The sequence below is a fragment of the Oncorhynchus mykiss genome, chromosome 17 (assembly GCF_013265735.2).
Source record: "Oncorhynchus mykiss isolate Arlee chromosome 17, USDA_OmykA_1.1, whole genome shotgun sequence".
Classification (NCBI taxonomy): domain Eukaryota; kingdom Metazoa; phylum Chordata; class Actinopteri; order Salmoniformes; family Salmonidae; genus Oncorhynchus; species Oncorhynchus mykiss.
In genome coordinates, this window is record NC_048581.1 from 22,000,450 (window position 1) to 22,021,154 (window position 20,705).

The 20,705-nt window shown below is 44.5% G+C and overlaps 1 protein-coding gene across 1 annotated transcript; it reads left to right on the top strand.

Annotated features, from left to right (window-relative positions):
* The first annotated feature begins 181 nt into the window (after positions 1-181).
* On the top strand, positions 182-20,589 carry LOC110493500 (bMERB domain-containing protein 1-like). Its single transcript, XM_036949391.1, has 6 exons — positions 182-481; positions 5,872-5,992; positions 11,021-11,094; positions 16,522-16,636; positions 18,843-18,928; positions 19,701-20,589. The coding sequence occupies exons 1-6, from the start codon at positions 394-396 to the stop codon at positions 19,811-19,813; spliced, it is 597 nt and encodes a 198-aa protein (XP_036805286.1). The 5' UTR covers positions 182-393; the 3' UTR covers positions 19,814-20,589.
* Positions 20,590-20,705: the final 116 nt, after the last annotated feature.

Genomic DNA, 20,705 nt, shown 5'->3' on the forward strand with positions numbered 1-20,705 from the left:
ATCTTGACATCTTCATTGAAAAAAATGCTATTGCTAGAAATTCTTTTCATAAATAATTTTATGGAAAACTAGTAGAAATGTATAGAAAATGTCGATTTCCAGCTTTGCATTTGAAAAATATGACACTGTTTCAATGCAAGCTCGGTGCCGTTTTTCTCCCATTCTCCGGTTCGCAATGCGCGTGCGCTCTGCATCCATCTGTGTACGGTGTACCACACATCGAGGAATTTGTAAGCTTAAATAAAGATGCTCAACGTCTCGGCTCCGTGGTGCCTTCCTATCGGCGAAACTGATTTATCCTAAAAGGAAAACAAGAGCAGAACTCAATATAGGATTTTAACAGATCTTCCACAACCCATTAAACTCATAGTGTATCATAAATCAATTCCAGCTATGGAATTGAAGAAATCAATTTCTGATACCGAGCGCTCATTGAAGAGCTACGGCTCTGTATCGGAAACGGAATGGACAAAAGACAAAGGTGAGCGTCATTTATTACAAAGTAACGTTTTGGCCTGTTATAGTGGTTATTGCTATGTGCAGAATAAAGCATGTGGTTTCAGATAGGGGAAGTTGCGTTGCAAAACAACACCCGTTAATTGCAATGAGTCCGTGCATCTTTATTGTTGCCTGAATGTCATTCCCAGTGCCTTGAAAATGGACTGGAGACATCTCCATGCATGAGCGTTGCTTTCAATGCATTTTGGAGGTGCATTTGACCAGTTGTTCGCTGATAATAACCATATCATTACTATTTGAGAAGATCTTTCTCATTTACAATAGCTTACCCACTGTATTAACAGTATATATTACAATAGTACAAAGGAGAGGAGCCCCGAAATGTATACACATATGTAATGCCCCATATCTACTAGCCTATTTCCATAACACTAAAGAAGGACTGACATCTGCCCCAGCACTTTCAGCTAACTGTACATTCCAAAGTTGTCTGACTGGGTCTTTGGCCTAATATATTGAACTGCACCCCTTCCAGTCGATGGATGCAGCAGGGTAGAACAAGCTAGAAGCCTACCTGCCGGGCTGTGAGTGTGCGAGTCAATACCAGCATCACCAGCACTGATACCAGCAGGAAGGATGATATAAACAAACTGTAGAGACAGGCAAGAGATTTTCATCCTCCTCGTTTTCATCAGTAAGATATCAATGCATTATAGATAAATGTTTCAATAATGTTGTTTATATGACATGCCATGTTCATTGTTCTTAATTTTACTGGTATCTATTTGTGATATTATGGGTAGGCTAGGCTAGTGCCATGAAGCTGTCATCAGAACAGTATGATATATGTCTAATAATACAGACATAAAGAGGGTCATGGGGGGGAGGTCAGAGGTGAGAGGTCAGGATTGACATAGTCCTAACAAGAGGTCATATTGTGTGCTTTATGTAACCAGAGATCCACAGCAGGGAATCCTGTCATGAGTCAGCCTCACACACCTACGGGGTTAAGTTCAATATTCACTTGACTTATACTGGTAGTTATGTTTCACTGTCTATTTTGTGTAGGCCTGTCTGTGTGACATCTGTATAGGCCTAACTGCAATTATGAGTGTTTATCTGCATTCAGATGCTCACAATGTCTTCCTGTGCTATTTGACCATAACAGCCTGAATCAAACTTTCAACAGAAATCAGCCCATTGGATCTTGGAATAATATATTCTTTGAGTGTCCTCTTCATTAGTTCCATTGTTAGAATATGAATGAAAAAGAGAGACGAGAGGAGAGTGGGGTGCAGAAAGTCCGAGATGAATTCTTCAGCTCATGAATATGAATAGAATAAGACTGCATCTATTTTTAGAGATAGACTCTCAATTCCCCCCCCCCCCCACACACACACACACAGACAGACACACACACACCTATTCATCATTCCCTTCCCCTGGTTCCTCCTTGTGTGTTACAACTTTCAACTTCCATCTGTGTTGGGAGATGCATAGCTGGATACTAAAACACAGTGGGGAACATTACAATTAACACAGTACTTCTGGGCCCTGTTCATTAGGAGGAAAGCAGACTGAAACAGGGAGGGGCTACCAGACATTGTACAATAAGAAAAGCTCATGTTCGTTTTCCATTACAAACCCTTTTTTTTTTAATCCATTGCATGCCCGAATGAACATAACCCTGAAGTGGCTGCTACGCAGATAATATTCACATGACAGCTCTGCTTCTCCTCATCAAGCAGACATCTGTCCACCCTCCTCCTTCTGTCAAGGCTCTCATTATGCTGATCAGCTGATTTATAGACAGATGTTCAGGCTATTGATTAGGCAGCTTGTTTTAATGTAATTAGTTTGATTACATTGGGTTAATAACTAGCTTGGCTCTGCCAGTGAAGCTACGTTGATAGGGAAGCCTGGTATTTCTTCTAATAGTGACTGTGGGGACTGGGGAGGATAATGATGCTGTTACTGTATGGATTTAGAGCTGGATTCAACCCGCATCGCGGAAGATCTGCATTAAAACGTCAAGGTATTTTACGATTGAGCCGACATATACAGCGTTTTACCACGAACACGGGAACATTGCCTTTAAATTCCACCTATACGTCTTCCGTGATACTTCAGCGATTTATTATTATTTTGGCTTTTGCTTTTCGATACAGTGCTGTCTGTAGGCCACACTGTGTCTGTTTCCCTGTAGTAGGTTTAGCACGATTCTTACTTTGTCTTTCAATGCTGCCTTCCATGGCGCCCACTCTAGCATACCACGAAGAATGCATGCCCAATACATTGCTTCATACTAATTGGTATGGTGCTGTGTGTGTTGGAACAGAGCCTCAGCCTTCCATACTTAGCATTTACCATGTATCCAGGAGTTTATCGGAAGACCCCCATGAGCAATATCTTCCTCCTCTCTAATCCTGCTGATGGCTGAATGTGGACTACTGAGTACGGGAGTGTGTGCTGACTGAGTGTGTACTGCGTTAAGATAACTTCCTCGGCTCAGAGCAGTCGGCAGTTTAGATCCTTTGTGTGTTATTCATTACAGACCTGGCTCTCTGCCATCATAATGGGCCAGTCAGGATTTTGTGTGGCTCGGTCCTATTGACAGTCAGCAGCAAATTGTGTGTGTGTGTCTTTGTGTGAGGTAGAAAGAGTAGCAGGGGAGAGAAAGGTAGAAAGAAGAGGGGGAGAGGGAAAGGGAGAGAAAGATAGAGCAGTGAGGGGTAGAGAGAGAGAGAGAGAGAGAGAGAGAGAGAGAGCGAGAGAATCCACTTGGTATGAATCCTCCACAGTTTACCACACTGTGTTATTGACTGCAGAGACAACTATGTGGGTATCAGCATTGTTTTCATGCTGCGGTTACCACAGCAGGGAAAACACAGGGCCGCTACTTTTTATTCAAGGACTCGACGTCAAGCTAAGCATTGAGTCTCATCAGCTATGAACAGTCACAGGATGCAATTTCGATTCTTGTTACATTTGTCTTAGACAAAAACAGTGACTCAAACGAATGTCAAAATCTCATCCAGGCAAAGAAAAACAATAGAGGGACAAAATTGAGGTGACATCATTTTTTGTTAGTTATTTCCAAGATTTGTAACGCCACTACTTTCCCTTTTGTCGATTGTCTTTAAGAGTCCTGCCTCCACATTAGCACCTTGTAAAGGTCTCTGGATGGATAGCTTTGCCAGTAGTTGGTTGAGGAGTCACAGAACAGTCAGTTCACCATTCTGGACTCGTAGCCTGTCTCTCTCCATAGAGAAAATCTGTCTGGAAGGCCTGTCTCCCAGCAGTACTGTACAGTACGTCCTTCTAACCCTGAGTGAAATATTTAGATCCTGCCTAGTGGGGGATGGGAGGCTATAGTTTACAATGGATGTCCAAGGTGTGACAGAGGGTAGGTGGTTGCCCCCTAGGCCTATGCCACAGGAGGTTGGTGGAACCTTAATTGGGGAGGACGGGCTCGTGCTAATGACTGGAGCGGAATTAGTGGAATGGTATCAAATACATCAAACACATGGATTCCAGATGTTTAAAGCCATTCCATTTCCGTCGTACTCCGGCTGTCATTATGAGCTGTTCTCCCTACAGCAGCCTCCTGTGACCTATGCACTCTATCTGACAATGGTAGCGTAATGATTGTTCTGCGGCTTAGTGCTACTGACTGAAATATGTGTTTATTAAATCAGGTTGCTTTCTTGCTGACATAGGTTACACATTGGAGAAGCCTAGGATTATTGTTAGCAGTGTGTTCAGTTGGTTGACATTGGGATTGCGATGATCATTCAGTTGCTTATGCTGGCTTCACGTGCTGGTGGAAAATGGGAAGTCGTAAGTCTGACATGATTGTGTTGAAGTGATTTTGAAGTCGGAACAATTCTTTAACCAATAAGATTTTAGCTAGCTAACATTGCTAATAATAAAGTTAGTTAGCTTATTTAACATTGACAATATGGTGAAACTAACTACATTCTCCATATTGATAAGGTTGTAATTGTCAAAAACAGATTTGTTGCCATCTTTTGGTTCAAAGGGTGAAAGGTTGTGGTGAAACGTCACAACTCAGCAAACAACATTTTCTCCAAATTTCCCACTTGGAGGGTTATTAAAGTGAAATTTCCCACTAGGAGCTCACGATAACTCCAATAGCACTTGAACGCTGAATTAGTGACTAGCAATATAGGTTTATTATTCCATCAGTTTGCATTTCTATTGGCTTAACTGTGTTGCTGTGTCCGGTCTTTGATTGCTATTGGTTGAATAGGTGGCTTTGTGAGGTCATTGGCCCCGGCTCAGGGTGTATTAGTCCAATCAGTGAAGAGTTACTCCAGGTCATTGATCTATGTCAGTACCAGTATCAGATTTCTCTCATCTCTTTGGCTTGAGGCCCTTCCCACTGACTGCATCCCAAATGGCTTTCTATTCGCTATATAATGCACTAAATGGGGAATAGGCTGCCTTTTGGGACACAACCACTGCCTTCAAGACATCAACCCTTCAGCCCTTCCAAAGCCTCACTAATACTCGGAGTCAATGACTCCTTCCACTATGTATTTTTATGCTCTTGATTCAGCGAGCGTCACACCAGAGTGTCTGAGCATCTGGCATCGAATTTAAGGTGGTCAGCTACTTCTTTCTTAGTCATCAGCCATTTTACTAGAACCTTTTCTATTCCTTTTAGGTGGGTACTGTGAGACACAATGACACATACCTTAGCTATCATCTGGACTTGTCTAGGTTTGCCAAGAAGCACTTTGACAGTGTGTGAGTGAGTCAGACTTGAAAAAGACAGCTCAAAAGCAACACTGATTTTCGTTTAGTCAAGAGAGAAATTCCTGGTGTCATTTACATTTCAGATCATTTACTATGCGTATCTTGTCCCTTGACTTACTCGAGCGTCACATTCATAATTAGGACGTTGGATGGAGCAGGGAGTAGTGTTGTATTACTGTAAAATAAATCTGCTAAACAAGCCTTGGGCATTGTACTGGATAAAGGGAGGGGAATAATAGGCCAGGCTAGACAGTAAAGCAGTAATGCTTGGCAGGACCATGTCCATTGTGATTCCATGTACTGCTCTTTAAGTCAGAGGAAGGAGGGAATAATAGGCCAGGCTAGACAGTAAAGCAGTAATGCTTGGCAGGACCATGTCCATTGTGATTCCATGTACTGTTCTTTGTCAGAGGAAGGAGGGAATAGGTCTCCTCTTCAGACTATTTGATGGTGGCAACAATAGAATAGGCCCTTTGGTTCTGAAGTCCAGAAGTTGGTATTGTATTGGTATTTTATGAATGATCTATTGAAATATTTAAGACCGAAATATTTAGAAATCTCCCTCCCGTTGTGTTAGAATGTTATAACTCACAATAGTGTTAAAGCACAAAGTTCCCTCTCTCCCTCCAGGTCAGTCAGATGTGTCCATGGCAGAGAGCATCATGTCTCCAGATGAGATTGAAGTGGAGATGGCTCGCATCCAGCGCCTCAGGGAGGTGCTGGTGAGGAGGGAGTCCGAACTGCGCTTTATGTGAGTACTGTACAGAGACCATCAACACCACGATAAAATAATTACAGACTGAGGCTTTAATCAATCAATCAATCAAATGTATTTATAAAGCCCTTCTTACATCAACTGATGTCACAAAGTGCTGTACAGAAACCCAGCCTAAAACCCCAAACAGCAAGCAATGCAGGTGTAGAAGCACGGTGGCTAGGAAAAACTCCCTAGAAAGGCCAAAACCTAGGAAGAAACCTAGAACCAGGTGATGATGGGTGGCCAGTCATCTTCTGGCTGTGCCGGGTGGAGATTATAACGGAACATGGCCAAGATGTTCAAATGTTCATAGATGACCAGCAGGGTCAGATAATAATAATAACAGTGGTTGTAGAGGGGGCAACAGGTCAGAACCTCAGGAGTAAATGTCAGTTGGCTTTTCATCGCCGATCCTTCAGAGTATCTCTACCGCTCCTGCTGTCTCTAGAGAGTTGAAAAACAGCAGGTCTGGGACAGGTAGCACGTCCGGTGAATAGGTCAGGGTTCCATAGCCGCAGGCAGAACAGTTGAAACTGGAGCAGCAGTACGACCAGGTGGACTAGGGACAGCAAGGAGCCATCAGGCCAGGTAGTCCTGAAGCATGGTCCTAGGGCTCATGTCCTCAGAGCGAGCGAGAAAGAAAGAAATAAAGAAAGAAAGAAAGACAGAGAGAGCATACTTAAATTCACACAGGACACCGGATAAGACAGGAGAAATATTCCAGATTTAACAGACTGACCCTAGCCCCCCGACACAAACTATTGCAGCATAAATACTGGAGGCTGAGACAGGAGGGGTCGGGAGACACGAAGACGTGTTGGATTTGAATAATAGAGAAGCTCATTGGAATAGATACATTGAATTTCCATTTTCTTCCAAGTGGGGTGGGCGAATGTATTATGTACAGTAAAGAGAGTACATAGACTCTTTGGGACCCTTGAAAAATAATGACACCCATACACATAAGCCTAATAGGTTAATACTGTGTATCCTGATGATAATGATATTATCCTGATGTAGACGCAGTAAAGCCGTATTTCTAACACTGTGAATAATCAGTTAACTTGATTGCCAGCCTGCTCCATGCCAGTACAGAAAGGAGTTGGCTAAAGCAGAAACAGAATGGCATCCATGCTATTACAATACCTTCAGAAAGTATACACACTTCATACACATTTTGTTGTGTTCCAGCCTGAATGTAAAATGTATTACATTTGTCACTGGCCCACTCACAATACCCCCATAATATCAAATTAAGAAAAGATTTAAAGCTGAAATATATTCAACCCCTTTGTCGTGCCAAGCCTACACAAGTTCAGCAGTTAAACAAGTCATATAATACGTGGCATGGACTCACTCTGTGTGCAATAATAGTGTTTAACATGATTTTTGAATAACTACCTCATCACTGTACCCCACACATACAGATAATTGTAAGGTCCCTCAGTCGAGCACTTGAATTTCAAACACAGATTCAACCACAAAGACCAGGGAGGATTTCCAATGCCTCGCAAAGAAGGGCACCTATTGGTAGAGGGGTAAAAAATAAAAAAGCAGACATTGAATATGCCTTTGAGCATGGTGAAGTTATTCATTACACTTTGGATGGTGCATCAATATACCCAGCCGTTACAAAGATACAGGCATCCTTCATAGCTCAGTTGCCAGCGAGGAAGGAAACCACTCAGGGATTTCACCAAGAGGCCAATGGTGATTTTAAAACAGTTACAGAGTTGAATGATGTGATAGCAGAAAACTGAGGATGGATCAACAACATTGTAGTTACTCCACAATACTAACAAATGACAGAGTGAAAAGAAGGAAGCCTGTACAGAATAAAAATGTTCCAAAATATGCATCCTGTTTGCAACAAGATACTGCAAAAAAATGTGGCAAAACAATGAACTTTTCTCCTGAATACAGTGTTATGTTTGGGGCAAATCCAATACAACACATGACAGAGTACCACTCTCCATATTTTCAAGCATAGTGGTGGCTGCATCATGCTATGGGTATGCTTGGAATCGTTAAGGACTGGTTAACTCTGCTTTCCACCAGACACTGAGATGAATTGACCCTTCAGCAGGACAATAACGTAAAACACAAGGCCACTTTGACATTACAGAGTATTTTGTGTAGATTGATTTAAATCCCTGTTAATCGCACTTTGTAACAACAAAATGTGGAAAAAGTCAAGGGGTGTGAATACTTTCCAAAGGCACTGTATATTCCCATTCATATCGTATATGACAATTCATTATACTTACATACAATAATAATGATGATAATAATGATAATAATAATGTATTGCATTTTTAAAGCGCTTTTCATTATACTGAACATTCTTAAAGTGCATAAAAAAAATATAAAATACAAATAGAAGGAAAAAAATGGACACGACTAGACAGGGCAACTGACACAAAGAACCCAGCTGATGCTATAAAAGACAAGGAGCTAGGTCCCGGGGGCGTGGAGGAGGAGTCTATCACTTGACCTGAGGGTGCGGGTAGGGTTATGGAGGGAGAGCAGTTCTTTGCCATGAATACACTGTACAGTCAGCAGAAGGGTTTTGAATTCAATCCGGAATGAGACAGCCAGTGCATAGATGCCGGGATGGGGGTGATGTGATGGTGTTTCCTCACTCACATCAGGATCCTGGCAGTGCTGTTCTGGAAGTATTGGAGCTTCTGAGGACTCCTGTCAGGGATCCCGATGAAGATAATAAACTCCAGAGGAGATAAAGGCATGGATCAGCTTCCCTGCGTCAGACTGAGTGAGGGTGGGACGGAGTTTGGCAATGTACTTTAGGTGATAGAATAACACTTTACACACTCGTCTGATGTGGCTGTCAAAGGTCAGGGAGGAATCAAGATCTACACAGTCGTCTGATGTGGCTGAAAAAGGTCAGGGAGGAATCAAGATTTACACATTTGTCTGATGTGGCTGTCAAAGGTCAGGGAGGAATCAAGCTGTACAGGCAGATTGGAATCTGAGGGGGAGAGAGGAGCGTTCTGTCCTGCAATGATGAGGTGTGTTAACGGTGAGTGCTGGACCTGGTGGGGGGTGCCAAGAAGTAGGGCCTCAGTTTTGCTGCTGTTCAGTTGAAGGAAGTTTTGCTTCATTCGTGCCCTTATCTGCTCACGGCAGGTGTTCAGACGGTCACTTGCATCAGAGTGACATGGGGCCATTTTTAGATACAGCTGGGTGTCATCAGCATAGCACTGCAATGTGATTCCATGCCGGATGATGACATGACTAAGGGGGACCATGTACAGGACAAACAGGATGGGTCCAAGAACAGATCCTTGTGGGACACCACAATACTCATACTCAGTCCTGTCTGATAGGTAGGAGTGGAACCAGCTCAGAGCTGATCCAGACAGTCCGATGGTGTCCCGGGAGGCGTTCCAGGAGGATGGGGTGGTTGACAGTGTCAAACACTGCTCTCAAGTCCAGGACGATCAGGAGAAAGGGGGAGCCTGCAGCCACCATCAGCAGGTCGTTGGTGACCTTATTGGTCTTGTCACGGGGTCAGGTGACCAGATGATCAGAAGTTCATGCTTGATTTTCAGGGGATCTTGGACCACCATATTGTGTCGCTATTGAGTTATAAACATTGAGAAAATATACAGTGAAATGTTTTGGTGTGATGGAAAATACGATCAATAAACTGGAAAGAGATCGGTGGGAATTGTGGCTTAATTAGCTTGGATGGCTTCATCAGTGAACAGTGATGCCAATACCTCCAGCTATGTGTGACTCAGACACACACACACACACACACACACACATTCTGTAGCAGATGGAGTGGCAGAGTGCAAAGCCTGCTGGAAGCACCGTTGGGGTCTAGTGAGTGGGTAAACACAAGGCAGATAGGGGATAGTGAGGAGGAGAGAAAAAGATGTTGAGGTTGAGAGACAGGAACAAGTGAGTGGGTGAGACATTACAGGTGGTCGAAAGAGCAGAGGGAGAAGAAGCTGAAGAATGGGAACAGGGGAGAAAGAGGGAACTACAGGAGGCGGAGAGAGATGAAGGGAGGTAGGGAGGATAGTAGGGAGAGGGATGGAGGAAGAGGAGGAAGAGAGGGAGATGAAGAAGAGGGACAGGTAGAGAGTGGAGGAGGCAGAGGGGGAGGTGAGTGATGAAGGGAGGTATGGAGTGAGAGGAGACAGGAGGAACGGGGAGAGAGAGATGGAGGGAGGAGGAGGAATGAGAGGTGTTGGGAGCTGGTGGATGAGTCATCAGTCTGATTTACAACAGAGAGACTTAAATCCCTGGTAGCTGTCGCAGCGCTGCAGAGAAAGGTAGGGATGGATGGAGGGAGGGAAAGGAGGGGAGGAGAGGAAGAGATAGATGAATGGGAGGGGGAGGAGAGGGAGAGAGGGAGGGGGCATAGAAGAGAGGGGAAAGAGAGAGTGAAAGATGGAGGGAGGGAGTGATGGAGGGGAGGAGAGGAGAGGGAAGGATGGGATGGAGGGGAAGGAGTGGAAAGAGAGAGAAGGAGAAGGGGAGGAGAACAGAGGGGGATGACATTACAGAGAGGTACCAGTAGGGTCCTCAGGGTTGGTCTTCAGGACCAGAGGATCTGGTAGAGGAGTGATTCATTCAACACTTTTCATCTGCCTACACTCTTCCCTAAGGGGAGTGTAACTGTATATATTTCCCCCTATAGCTTTTATATGTGGATGTTTGCTTTATCTTTTATATTACTGTAAAACACTATTTTTATAAGATATCTGTCAGTATGACTGCACAGTGTGTTTATGATGTACTGGGCCGCATTGATATATAGTAGGGCATTTTTATGTTAGGAAATGGATAGAGTGGATAGCGGGCCCCATACCTTTCAAATCCTATCCCCTTTCCCCTAGCTCATAGATCTGAAATAAATAGATGAATGCAAATTATGTCAATAGGCCTCCAATAGCCAGGTCACTTGGAAGAACCAAAATGGAACAGGGCCAGAGAGTCACACTGTGCTTTACCCTTCCTAACTGGAATGAATGTTGTTGTCTTTTCAAGGGCGGACGACATCCAGCTCTGCAAAGACATCATGAGTCTGAAACAGGAGCTGAGGAAGGTGGTAACTGTACCAGGTAACTAACAGCAACAAATAGAGACAATCACAACAGTTCCACTGCCCACAGCTATCCTACCAAATAACAGGCAGAAAAATGTACCATATACAGTGCCTTGCGAAAGTATTCGGCCCCCTTGAACTTTGCGACCTTTTGCCACATTTCAGGCTTCAAACATAGATATAAAACTGTATTTTTTTGTGAAGAATCAACAACAAGTGGGACACAATCATGAAGTGGAACGACATTAAATTGGATATTTCAAACTTTTTTAACAAATCAAAAACTGAAAAATTGGGCGTGCAAAATTATTCAGCCCCTTTACTTTCAGTGCAGCAAACTCTCTCCAGAAGTTCAGTGAGGATCTCTGAATGATCCAATGTTGACCTAAATGACTAATGATGATAAATACAATCCACCTGTGTGTAATCAAGTCTCCGTATAAATGCACCTGCACTGTGATAGTCTCAGAGGTCCGTTAAAAGCGCAGAGAGCATCATGAAGAACAAGGAACAAAGTCCAGACCTGAATCCAATCGAGAATCTGTGGAAAGAACTGAAAACTGCTGTTCACAAATGCTCTCCATCCAACCTCACTGAGCTCGAGCTGTATTGCAAGGAGGAATGGGAAAAAATGTCAGTCTCTCGATCTGCAAAACTGATAGAGACATACCCCAAGCGACTTACAGCTGTAATCGCAGCAAAAGGTGGCGCTACAAAGTATTAACTTAAGGGGGCTGAATAATTTTGCACGCCCAATTTTTCAGTTTTTGATTTGTTAAAAAAGTTTGAAATATCCAATAAATGTCGTTCCACTTCATGATTGTGTCCCACTTGTTGTTGATTCTTCACAAAAAAATACAGTTTTATATCTTTATGTTTGAAGCCTGAAATGTGGCAAAAGGTCGCAAAGTTCAAGGGGGCCGAATACTTTCGCAAGGCACTGTATTAACCATATATCAGAGGTATATATTTTTAAGCAACAAGGCACAAGGGGTGTGGTATAAGGCCAATATACCATGGCTAAGGGCTGTTCTTAGGTGCGACTCAACATGGATTGCCTGGATACAGCCCTTAGCAGTCGCATATTGGCCATATACCACAAACACCCGAGGTGCCTTATTGCTATTATAATAAGGATTGGACCCTTTTTTTTATTTTTAATTTCACCTAAAATTTCATACAAATCTAACTGCCTGTAGCTGAGGACCTGAAACAAGGATATGCATATTCTTGATACCATTTGAAGGAAATACTTTGAAGTTTGTGTAAATGTAAAATTAATGTCGGAAAATATAACACATTAGATCTTGTATCTTTGAAATGCAAGAGAAAGGCCAAAATGTAATATTCCAGGTTAGGCAACTTTTGAATTTGGCCACTAGATGGCAGTAGTGTATGTGCAAAGTTTTAGACTGATTCAATGAACCATGGCATTTCTGTTAAAATTGTTGTATCAATACTGCCAAAATGTGCCTAATTGGTATATTAATATATTTTCAAGTTCATAATTGTGCACTCTCCTCAAACAATAGCATGGTATTCTTTCACTGTAATAGCTACTGTAAATTGGACAGTGCAGTTAGATTAACAAGAATTTAAGCTTTCTGGCCATATCCGATATGTCCTGGGAAATGTTCTTGTTACTTCCAACCTCATGCTAATCACATTAGCCTACGTTAGCTCAACCGTCCCTGCCGGGGGGGGACACTGATCTCGTAGAGGTTTCTGCCCATATCAGATATGTCCTGGGAAACGTTTTTGTTACTTACAACGTCATGCTAATCACATTAGCCTACGTTAGCTCAACCGTCCCTGCCGGGGGGGGACACTGATCTCGTAAAGGTTTCTGCCCATATCAGATATGTCCTGGGAAACGTTTTTGTTACTTACAACGTCATGCTAATCACATTAGCTCAACCTCCCTGCGGACACCAATCCCGTAGAGGTTAAACTGGTTACCAACGTCATTAGAGCAGTAAAAATAAATGTTTTGTCATAACTGTGGTATACGGTCTGATATACCACGACTGTCAGCCAATCAGCATTCAGGGCTCGAACCACCCAGTTTATCAATAACCATATATCCAGGTAACTAACGGCAACACAGACTTCACAACACCTCCACTGGCTGCCCTCTCCTGTCCTATTGCCTTTCCTATCCTACCTGGGAACAGAGAGAAAAATGTACCATTTAGTATTAACCATATATAACTACAGCCAAGAAATCCACTTCACCGCCCTCCCCTGTCCTATTCTACCCAGCAACATAACAGGGAGAAAAATGAGCCATACTGTCTATCCCTCTAGGAAATAGAACAAGCATATCTGGATGTATCCTCAATGTACCCTTAGCTTAGCCAAATTGCTTATGCATGCTGTAGAGCACGTGTCAAACTCATTCCACAGAGGGTCGAGAGTGTGTGGGTTTTCACTCCCCCCTTGTACTTAATTGATGAATTAAGGTCACTGAGTAGTTAGGAACTCCCCTCACCTGGTTGTCTAGGTCTGAATTAAAAGGAAAAAACACCCCTGCTGTAGTGAGTATAGATCCAAAAATAGGGTAGAGGAGAAAACTGCTACCGTATGCAGCTACCCACTGCTACACATTGAGGTGATTTGTGGGTAGGTGATTTGTGGGTAGGTTCACTGCGGTAAAGTAGCCGCACAATTGATTGTAACTCTCAGGGACATGGGAGAGTTATGAGGGGGGGGAGGTTCTTCCCCTCAGGTAGTTTAGAGTAGGCACAGTCATAATGGCCACACAGGCACACAAACACACACACGCATAGCTAACCGTAATGGCTATATGAGCCAATGGTCCATTTCCTGAGACTGTGGCCTAAGATTATATCAACGAATACTACTTCATTTATACTTTCCTCCACAAATGATGTTAGGTCTATTTGTGTCCACGGCTGACAGCAGATGGAGTCAAATAGCCACTACAACCTCACAACTCTACAACATCACAGTCTAGAGTTAGCTGTCTAGCCTGGTCCCAGACAGCATAAACAGATCTGGTACCAGGCTAGTTTCTCTTTTTACTTGTGAACTTGTGATGACATAGTGACTGGATCTGTATTAGTGATAATCTGGAATCGCAACAAACAAGAACAATGGAATTAATTGTTCATTAGAGCATACATAAAGCCTACACACTGTACAGATGCCATACTGATTACATAGAAGCTAAATCCAGTACATGATTCATGACCTTCATTGACATTTAGAACACCATTCACACATTCCAAATCAAATCTAATTCCTTACACCATTATGAGTCATAATATACCATACCCTATGTATCAATATGTATGTGACCCAACAAGCTCTGTTATTACCTCAGTACAGAGAAAGGCCCTAGCCCCGCTGCTTTTCCATTTGACATTCAGATTTCTGCATCCGTCTATGTGTTCCGGGAACACTGTGACTCCAGGGAATGGCTGTACGGATCTAGTTCTACCCCGGTGGGAGAGAAAGAGCTGAGACTGCACTCCTCTCCTGCCTGGTGCCTCAGCTTTCCCACCTACTATTACTACGGTCAACAACACTGCACACTGTTTTCCATCTATTGTAGTGTGTGTATGTAAGTGTGTGTGTGTGTGTGTGTCTCAGTCTATCACTGGGTCCCACAAGGGTGTGTGCTCAGCCCTCTCCTGTACTTCCTGTTCACCCATGACTGCGCAGCCATGCACGCCTCCAACTCAATCATCAATGCACACAAGAGTAATGGGCTTGATTACCAACGATGACGAGACAGCCTAAAGGGAGGAGGTGAGAGCACTCGGTGTGTGGTGTCAAGAAAACAACGTCAACAAAACAAAGGAGATGATCATGGACTTCAGGAAACAGCAGAGGGAGCATCCCCCATCCACATCAACGGGACAGTAGTGGAGAAGGTGGATAGTTTTAAGTTCCTCGGCTTACCCATCACGGACAAACTGAAATGGTCCACCCTCACAGACAGTGGGGTGAAGAAGGCGCAACAGCGCCTCTTCAACCTCAGGAGGCTGAAGAAATGTGGTTTGTCACCTAAAACCCTCACAAACCCTTACAGGTGCACAATTGAGAGCATCCTGTCGGGCTGTATCACTGCCTGGTATGGCAACTGCACCTCCCTCAATTGCAAGGCTCTCCAGAGGGTGTTGCAGTCTGCACAACGCATCACCGGGGGTAAACTACCTGCCCTCCAGGACACCTACAGCACCCGATGTCACAAAAAGGCCAAAAGATCATCAAGGATAACAACAACCCGAGTCACTGCCTGTTCACCACGCAACCATCCAGAAGGCGAGGTCAGTATAGGTGCATCAAAGCTGGGACCGAGAGACTGAAAACAGCTTCTATCTCAAGGCCATCAGACTGTTAAACAGTAATAACTAATACAGAGAAGCTGCTGCCTACATACAGACTCAAATCATTAGCCACTTTAATAAATGGATCACTAGTCACTTGCCATTTTAATCATGTTTACATATCTTACATTACTCATCTCATATGTATATACTGTATTTTATACCATTTATTGCACCTTGCCTATGCCGCTCAGCCATTGCTCATCTATATATTTATATGTACACATTCCTATTCCATCCCTTTACATTTGTGTGTATTAGGTAGTTGTTGTGAAATTGTTTGATTACTCGTTAGATATTACTGCACTGTCGGAACTAGAAGCACAAGCATCTCGCTACACTCGCATTAACATCTGCTTACCATGTGTATGTGACCAATACATTTGATTTGATTTCAGTGTGAAGGTCAGGAATTACGTCGAAATCCTTTCCAGAGAATTGGATACAGAGTTTATGAATATACGACTGCTTATGCAAATTAACCCATTGGACTCTGGTCAAAAGTATTGTCCTGTGTAGAGCACAGGGTAACATTTGAGATTAATTCCCTTAATATACGACTGCTTATGCAAATTCCCCCATTCAGACAGGACATTGCATCATTGAACAGCATTTGCATATTTTGTCTCCCGATTAGTTCTCATGAATTAAACACGAGGAGGACTATTTAAGAATCTAAATATCTAGGACTCTATTCAATCCGCAACGCAGAAGTTCAGCTTTACAGCATGATTGAAATTTGAAGGCAATGTCCCGCTTTAGCAGAGACTGCATTCACGGTATCACTGCATATGTTGGCTCAACTGGAAATGACCTTTACAGTTCCATCACTTGAGCTTTACAGATGGAAAAGGGTCCCTACGGTTTGTGATGTGAATCACTATTTGGTAGCATGCACTGCCTTCCCAGGAAGTTTCCTCTTCTCCTGTAGCTCAGTATCTAATAAATGTTGAATCAGTTGAGAAATGTATTTAATAGAAGATAAAAATATACTTTTTAGTTTGATATAAAACATCAATCTTTCAAATCTAAACCCCTCTCTACCTCCCCTCTATCCCCTTCCCTCTCTCCCTCTCTTCTTCCTCCAGAGAAAGAGAAGACCAAGAAACAGAGACAGTGGGAGGAGGAGTTGATCCTGAAAATCCATAAACTGGTGCAGAAGAGGGATTTCCTAGTGGACGATGCAGAGGTGGAGAGATTAAGGTAGAACTGTGGTCCGAGGGAGCTGGAGGGAGGGAGATGGAGATGGAGGGAGAGAGCGAGGGAGATGGAGGGAGAGAGCGAGGGAGATGGAGGGAGAGAGCGAGGGAGATGGAGGGAGAGAGCGAGGGAGATGGAGGGAGATGGAGGGAGAGAGCGAGGGAGATTGGGAGATGAGAGGGGAGATGAGAGGGGAGATGAGAGGGAGACGGAGGGAGGGAGCTGGAGAGAGGGATGGAGAGAGCTGGAGAGAGGGATGGAGAGAGCTGGAGAGAGGGATGGAGAGAGCTGGAGAGAGGGAGGTGGAGGGAGAGAGATGGAGAGAGATGGAGAGATGGAGGTGCAGGGAGGGGGCTGGAGAGAGGGAGGTGGAGGGATGGAGCTGGAGGGAGGGAGGGAGATGGAGAGAGGTAGGTGGAGGGAGGGAGCTGGAGAAAGGGAGGGAGCTGGAGAGAGGGAGGTGGAGGGAGGGAGGTGGAGGGAGGGAGCTGGAGAGAGGGAGGGAGGTGGAGGGAGGGAGGGAGGTGGAGGGAGGGAGCTGGAGAGAGGGAGGGAGCTGTAGGGAGGGAGCTAGAGGGAGGGAGGGAGCTGTAGGGAGGGAGCTAGAGGGAGGGAGGTGGAGAGAGGGAGGTGGATAGAGGGAGGTGGAGAGAGGGAGGTGGAGGGAGGTGGAGAGAGGGAGGTGGAGGGAGGCAGCTGGGGGGAGGGAGCTGGAGAGAGGGAGATGGAGGGAGAGAGGGAGATGGAGAGAGGGAGGTGGAGGGAGAGAGGGAGGTGGAGGGAGAGAGCTGGAGAGAGGGAGGTAGAGGGAGAGGGAGCTGGAGAGAAGGAGGGAGATGGAGAGAGATGGAGAGAGGGAGGTGAAGGGAGAGAGCTGGAGAACGGGAGAGAGCTGGAGAGAGGGAGGTGGAGGGAGGGAGGGAGGGAGGTGGAGAGATTAAGGTATAACTGTGGTCTGGGGGATGTGGAGGGAGAGAGCTGGAGAGAGGGAGGGAGATGTAGAGAGGGAGGGTGATGAGCGAGGGAGGGAGGGATCTGGAGAGAGGGAGGGAGGGTGATGGAGAGAAGGAGGGAGCTGGAGAGAGCGAGGGGGAGATGGAGGGAGCTAGAGGGAGGGAGGGAGCTAGAGGGGGAGGTGGAGGGAGGGAGGGAGATGAGGAGATGGAGAGAGGGAGGTGGAGGGAGAATGCTGGAGAGAGGGAGGGAGCTGGAGAGAGGGAGGTGGAGGGAGCTAGAGGGAGGGAGATGGAGAGAGGGCGCTGGAGAGATTAAGGTATAACTGCCAGACAGTCTGAGGGAGGTGGACAGATTACGATCTAACTGCCAAACGGTCTGACGGAGATGGAGAGATTACAGTCTAACTGCCAGACAGTCTGAGGGAGGTGTAGAGATTACGGTCTAACTGCCAGACAGTCTGAGGGAGGTGTAGAGATTACGGTCTAACTGCCAGACAGTCTGAGGGAGGTGTAGAGATTACGGTGTAACTGCCAGACAGACTGAGGGAGGTGTAGAGATTACGGTCTAACTGCCAGACAGTCTGAGGGCGGTGTAGAGATTACGGTCTAACTGCCAGACAGTCTGAGGGATGTGACACATGACCACAGTTCAACTCCTTATCATCTTCACTTCCTCTTCTACCTAAGATTCTGTCTTGTTCCCCCTTGGTCTCTCACTTACTCCCCATCCTCTGCCTGCTATCTTGGTCCCCCTTGGTCTCTCACTTACTCCCCATCCTCTGCCTGCTATCTCGGTCCCCCTTGGTCTCTCACTTACTCCCCATCCTCTGCCTGCTATCTCGGTCCCCCTTGGTCTCTCACTTACTCCCCATCCTCTGCCTGCTATCTTGGTCCTCCTTTATTTGACATGGAGATTACTTACAGACAGCTGATATGAGATCACAGTGTCATTCAGTGAATGTATGGAGTGTTGAGGATATTGAGAAGTAAACTGCAACGGACAGATTGCGAGACATTCTTGGAAACAAAGCTATGTGTATGGAGATTTTATGTGCTGCAAATAGTCACTAACTTTATTGAATAGGAGTATGGACACAAGGTATGTTACAGTCTGGAAAGTGACAACTGTTTAGGGGCAAATGCTTTGGTACCCACGTATGGGGGTATTCTACAGACTATGTGACGTTTTGCCATTGAGTAAGGGGTGACTGTCTGTCTGTAACCACTGACTCTAACCCATATCCTCTCTACAGGGAGCAGGAGGAGGACAAGGAGATGGCTGAGTTCCTGAGACAGAAGCTGATGCCTCTGGAGAAGCTGGCCAGAGAAGCTGCCCAAAGTGAGTAGTATCCTTCATACAAAACGCACACTAGTACACAATCAATAGTTTGTTTATTTTTATTTTATTTATTTTATTTTACCTTTATTTAACCAGGTAGGCAAGTTGAGAACAAGTTCTCATTTACAATTGCGACCTGGCAATTGAGTCATTATGAGTCATAGACATGGTACACGTGTAGGACACAGTGCAATGAAATGCTTACAGGTTCCCCCTCTTGACAACGCAACACCAACATGGTCATGGTCACAGTGGCCTTGATGAAAACACTCAAGTACGTGTTAAAAGCACACATACAGTAAAGACGTGGATATGGTGTAATACCAAGCAGATGAGTTCTGTCATCTCCAGAGTCACAGACCATGAGTGGCCCTGACTGTCATACAGTTTCACACCGGGCACACTGGCTCTGTCACATTAGGTCAAGACCGAGATAAAATCGAGAGGCAACAAGGGACAACTGACAAGCCACGTAATGGAATTAATGTGATAACAGCCGATTCAAATCATATCAGAATATCGATTCTAGAGTAGTCTTAGTTGTTAGGGCGTTGATTTCATTTACTCATGGCTAGGACTTCATTCAAACAGAGTCGAAGATGGGAATCGTAGAGAACTGGCTGTGCCTTTTTCATTTCCATCTAAAACCACAGAGAACATGTCCAAATGTGCACCCCTATACGAGTCTCTGGTAGGAGTGCAAAAAGTAGTGCGCTGTTGGGAACAAGGTGCCCTATGACATCTCAGATTTGCCCATACTCTCTTACCCTAGATCCCCAGAAGCCCAAGAGACTCCCTGGTCCGCCGCCCAGCAAGCCGTCCGTCACCAAGTCCATCACCATCATCAAGGACTGCTGCGGAGCCACCCAGTGTTGTATCATGTAACCGTGGTTACAGAGGAGTTGAGGACAGTACACCCTCCCATTCACAGCACCACCCTAGTAACAACAACACAGTCACACTGTACATCTGTCACCTGACCTGGTCTCTTGGTGTCATATCACCTATCGTTACATAATTTCCTGTGATCCAGAGAACCCTGGTGCAAAATGGACGCCCATATAGGTGATAGATGGACAGGACAAGCCACATGTAAATAATGGAATAACAGAAATGTAAATGAAATATGTGGCACTATATAATGTTAAAAGGCAATTGGAAATTGAATATATGGGACCTGTACAGTATTGTAAGCAATACACCAATTTATATTGATTTAGGGACTCATTACATCCCTCAAAACATTCTTCAGAGATCAATAATGACATATATTCCTCAGATTTATAAGCACAACGTCCCATACCCAACCGCAAACGCATCATACCAAGGTTCTCTGTCCACCAGGAAATGACATCATGACGGAATTGTTATTGACTGTCATTTTGAATAACGGGTATTTACTGGATGCTTCCATTCCAACCCTTTAACGGAACAACTAGAACTCCTCTCAGACTTAGGACTGTATGCTTACCAGGGTGGGGTCAATTCCATTTCAATTCAGTCAATTACTTACCGAATTACCAGATTTTAAAATGAATTGATCCAACCCTGATGCTTGCTCTGGAACTGTAGATTATGAAACACTTCACTCACTGCAGGACATTTTTTATCCCTTTATTGTAAAGGTATACTTCCTATATAAAACAGTATTACCGAACACAGTTGCTATGATACCATTTACATTGGCAAGCTGCAACAATCACATGATTGAGTTATTTTGTTTGTCTATGATGTATATTAACGTATCAATAACCAGCCAGTATACGCACGCATTTAT

What these genes read in the sequence shown, in the direction of transcription:
- LOC110493500 (XM_036949391.1), top strand. Translation starts at nt 394, where the DNA reads ATGGAATTGAAGAAATCAATTTCTGATACCGAGCGCTCATTGAAGAGC. An exon ending in GGAATGGACAAAAGACAAAG is followed by an intron (nt 482 to 5,871) that starts GTGAGCGTCATT and finishes CTCTCCCTCCAG; the next exon opens with GTCAGTCAGATGTGTCCATG. An exon ending in GGCCAGAGAAGCTGCCCAAA is followed by an intron (nt 18,929 to 19,700) that starts GTGAGTAGTATC and finishes CTCTTACCCTAG; the next exon opens with ATCCCCAGAAGCCCAAGAGA.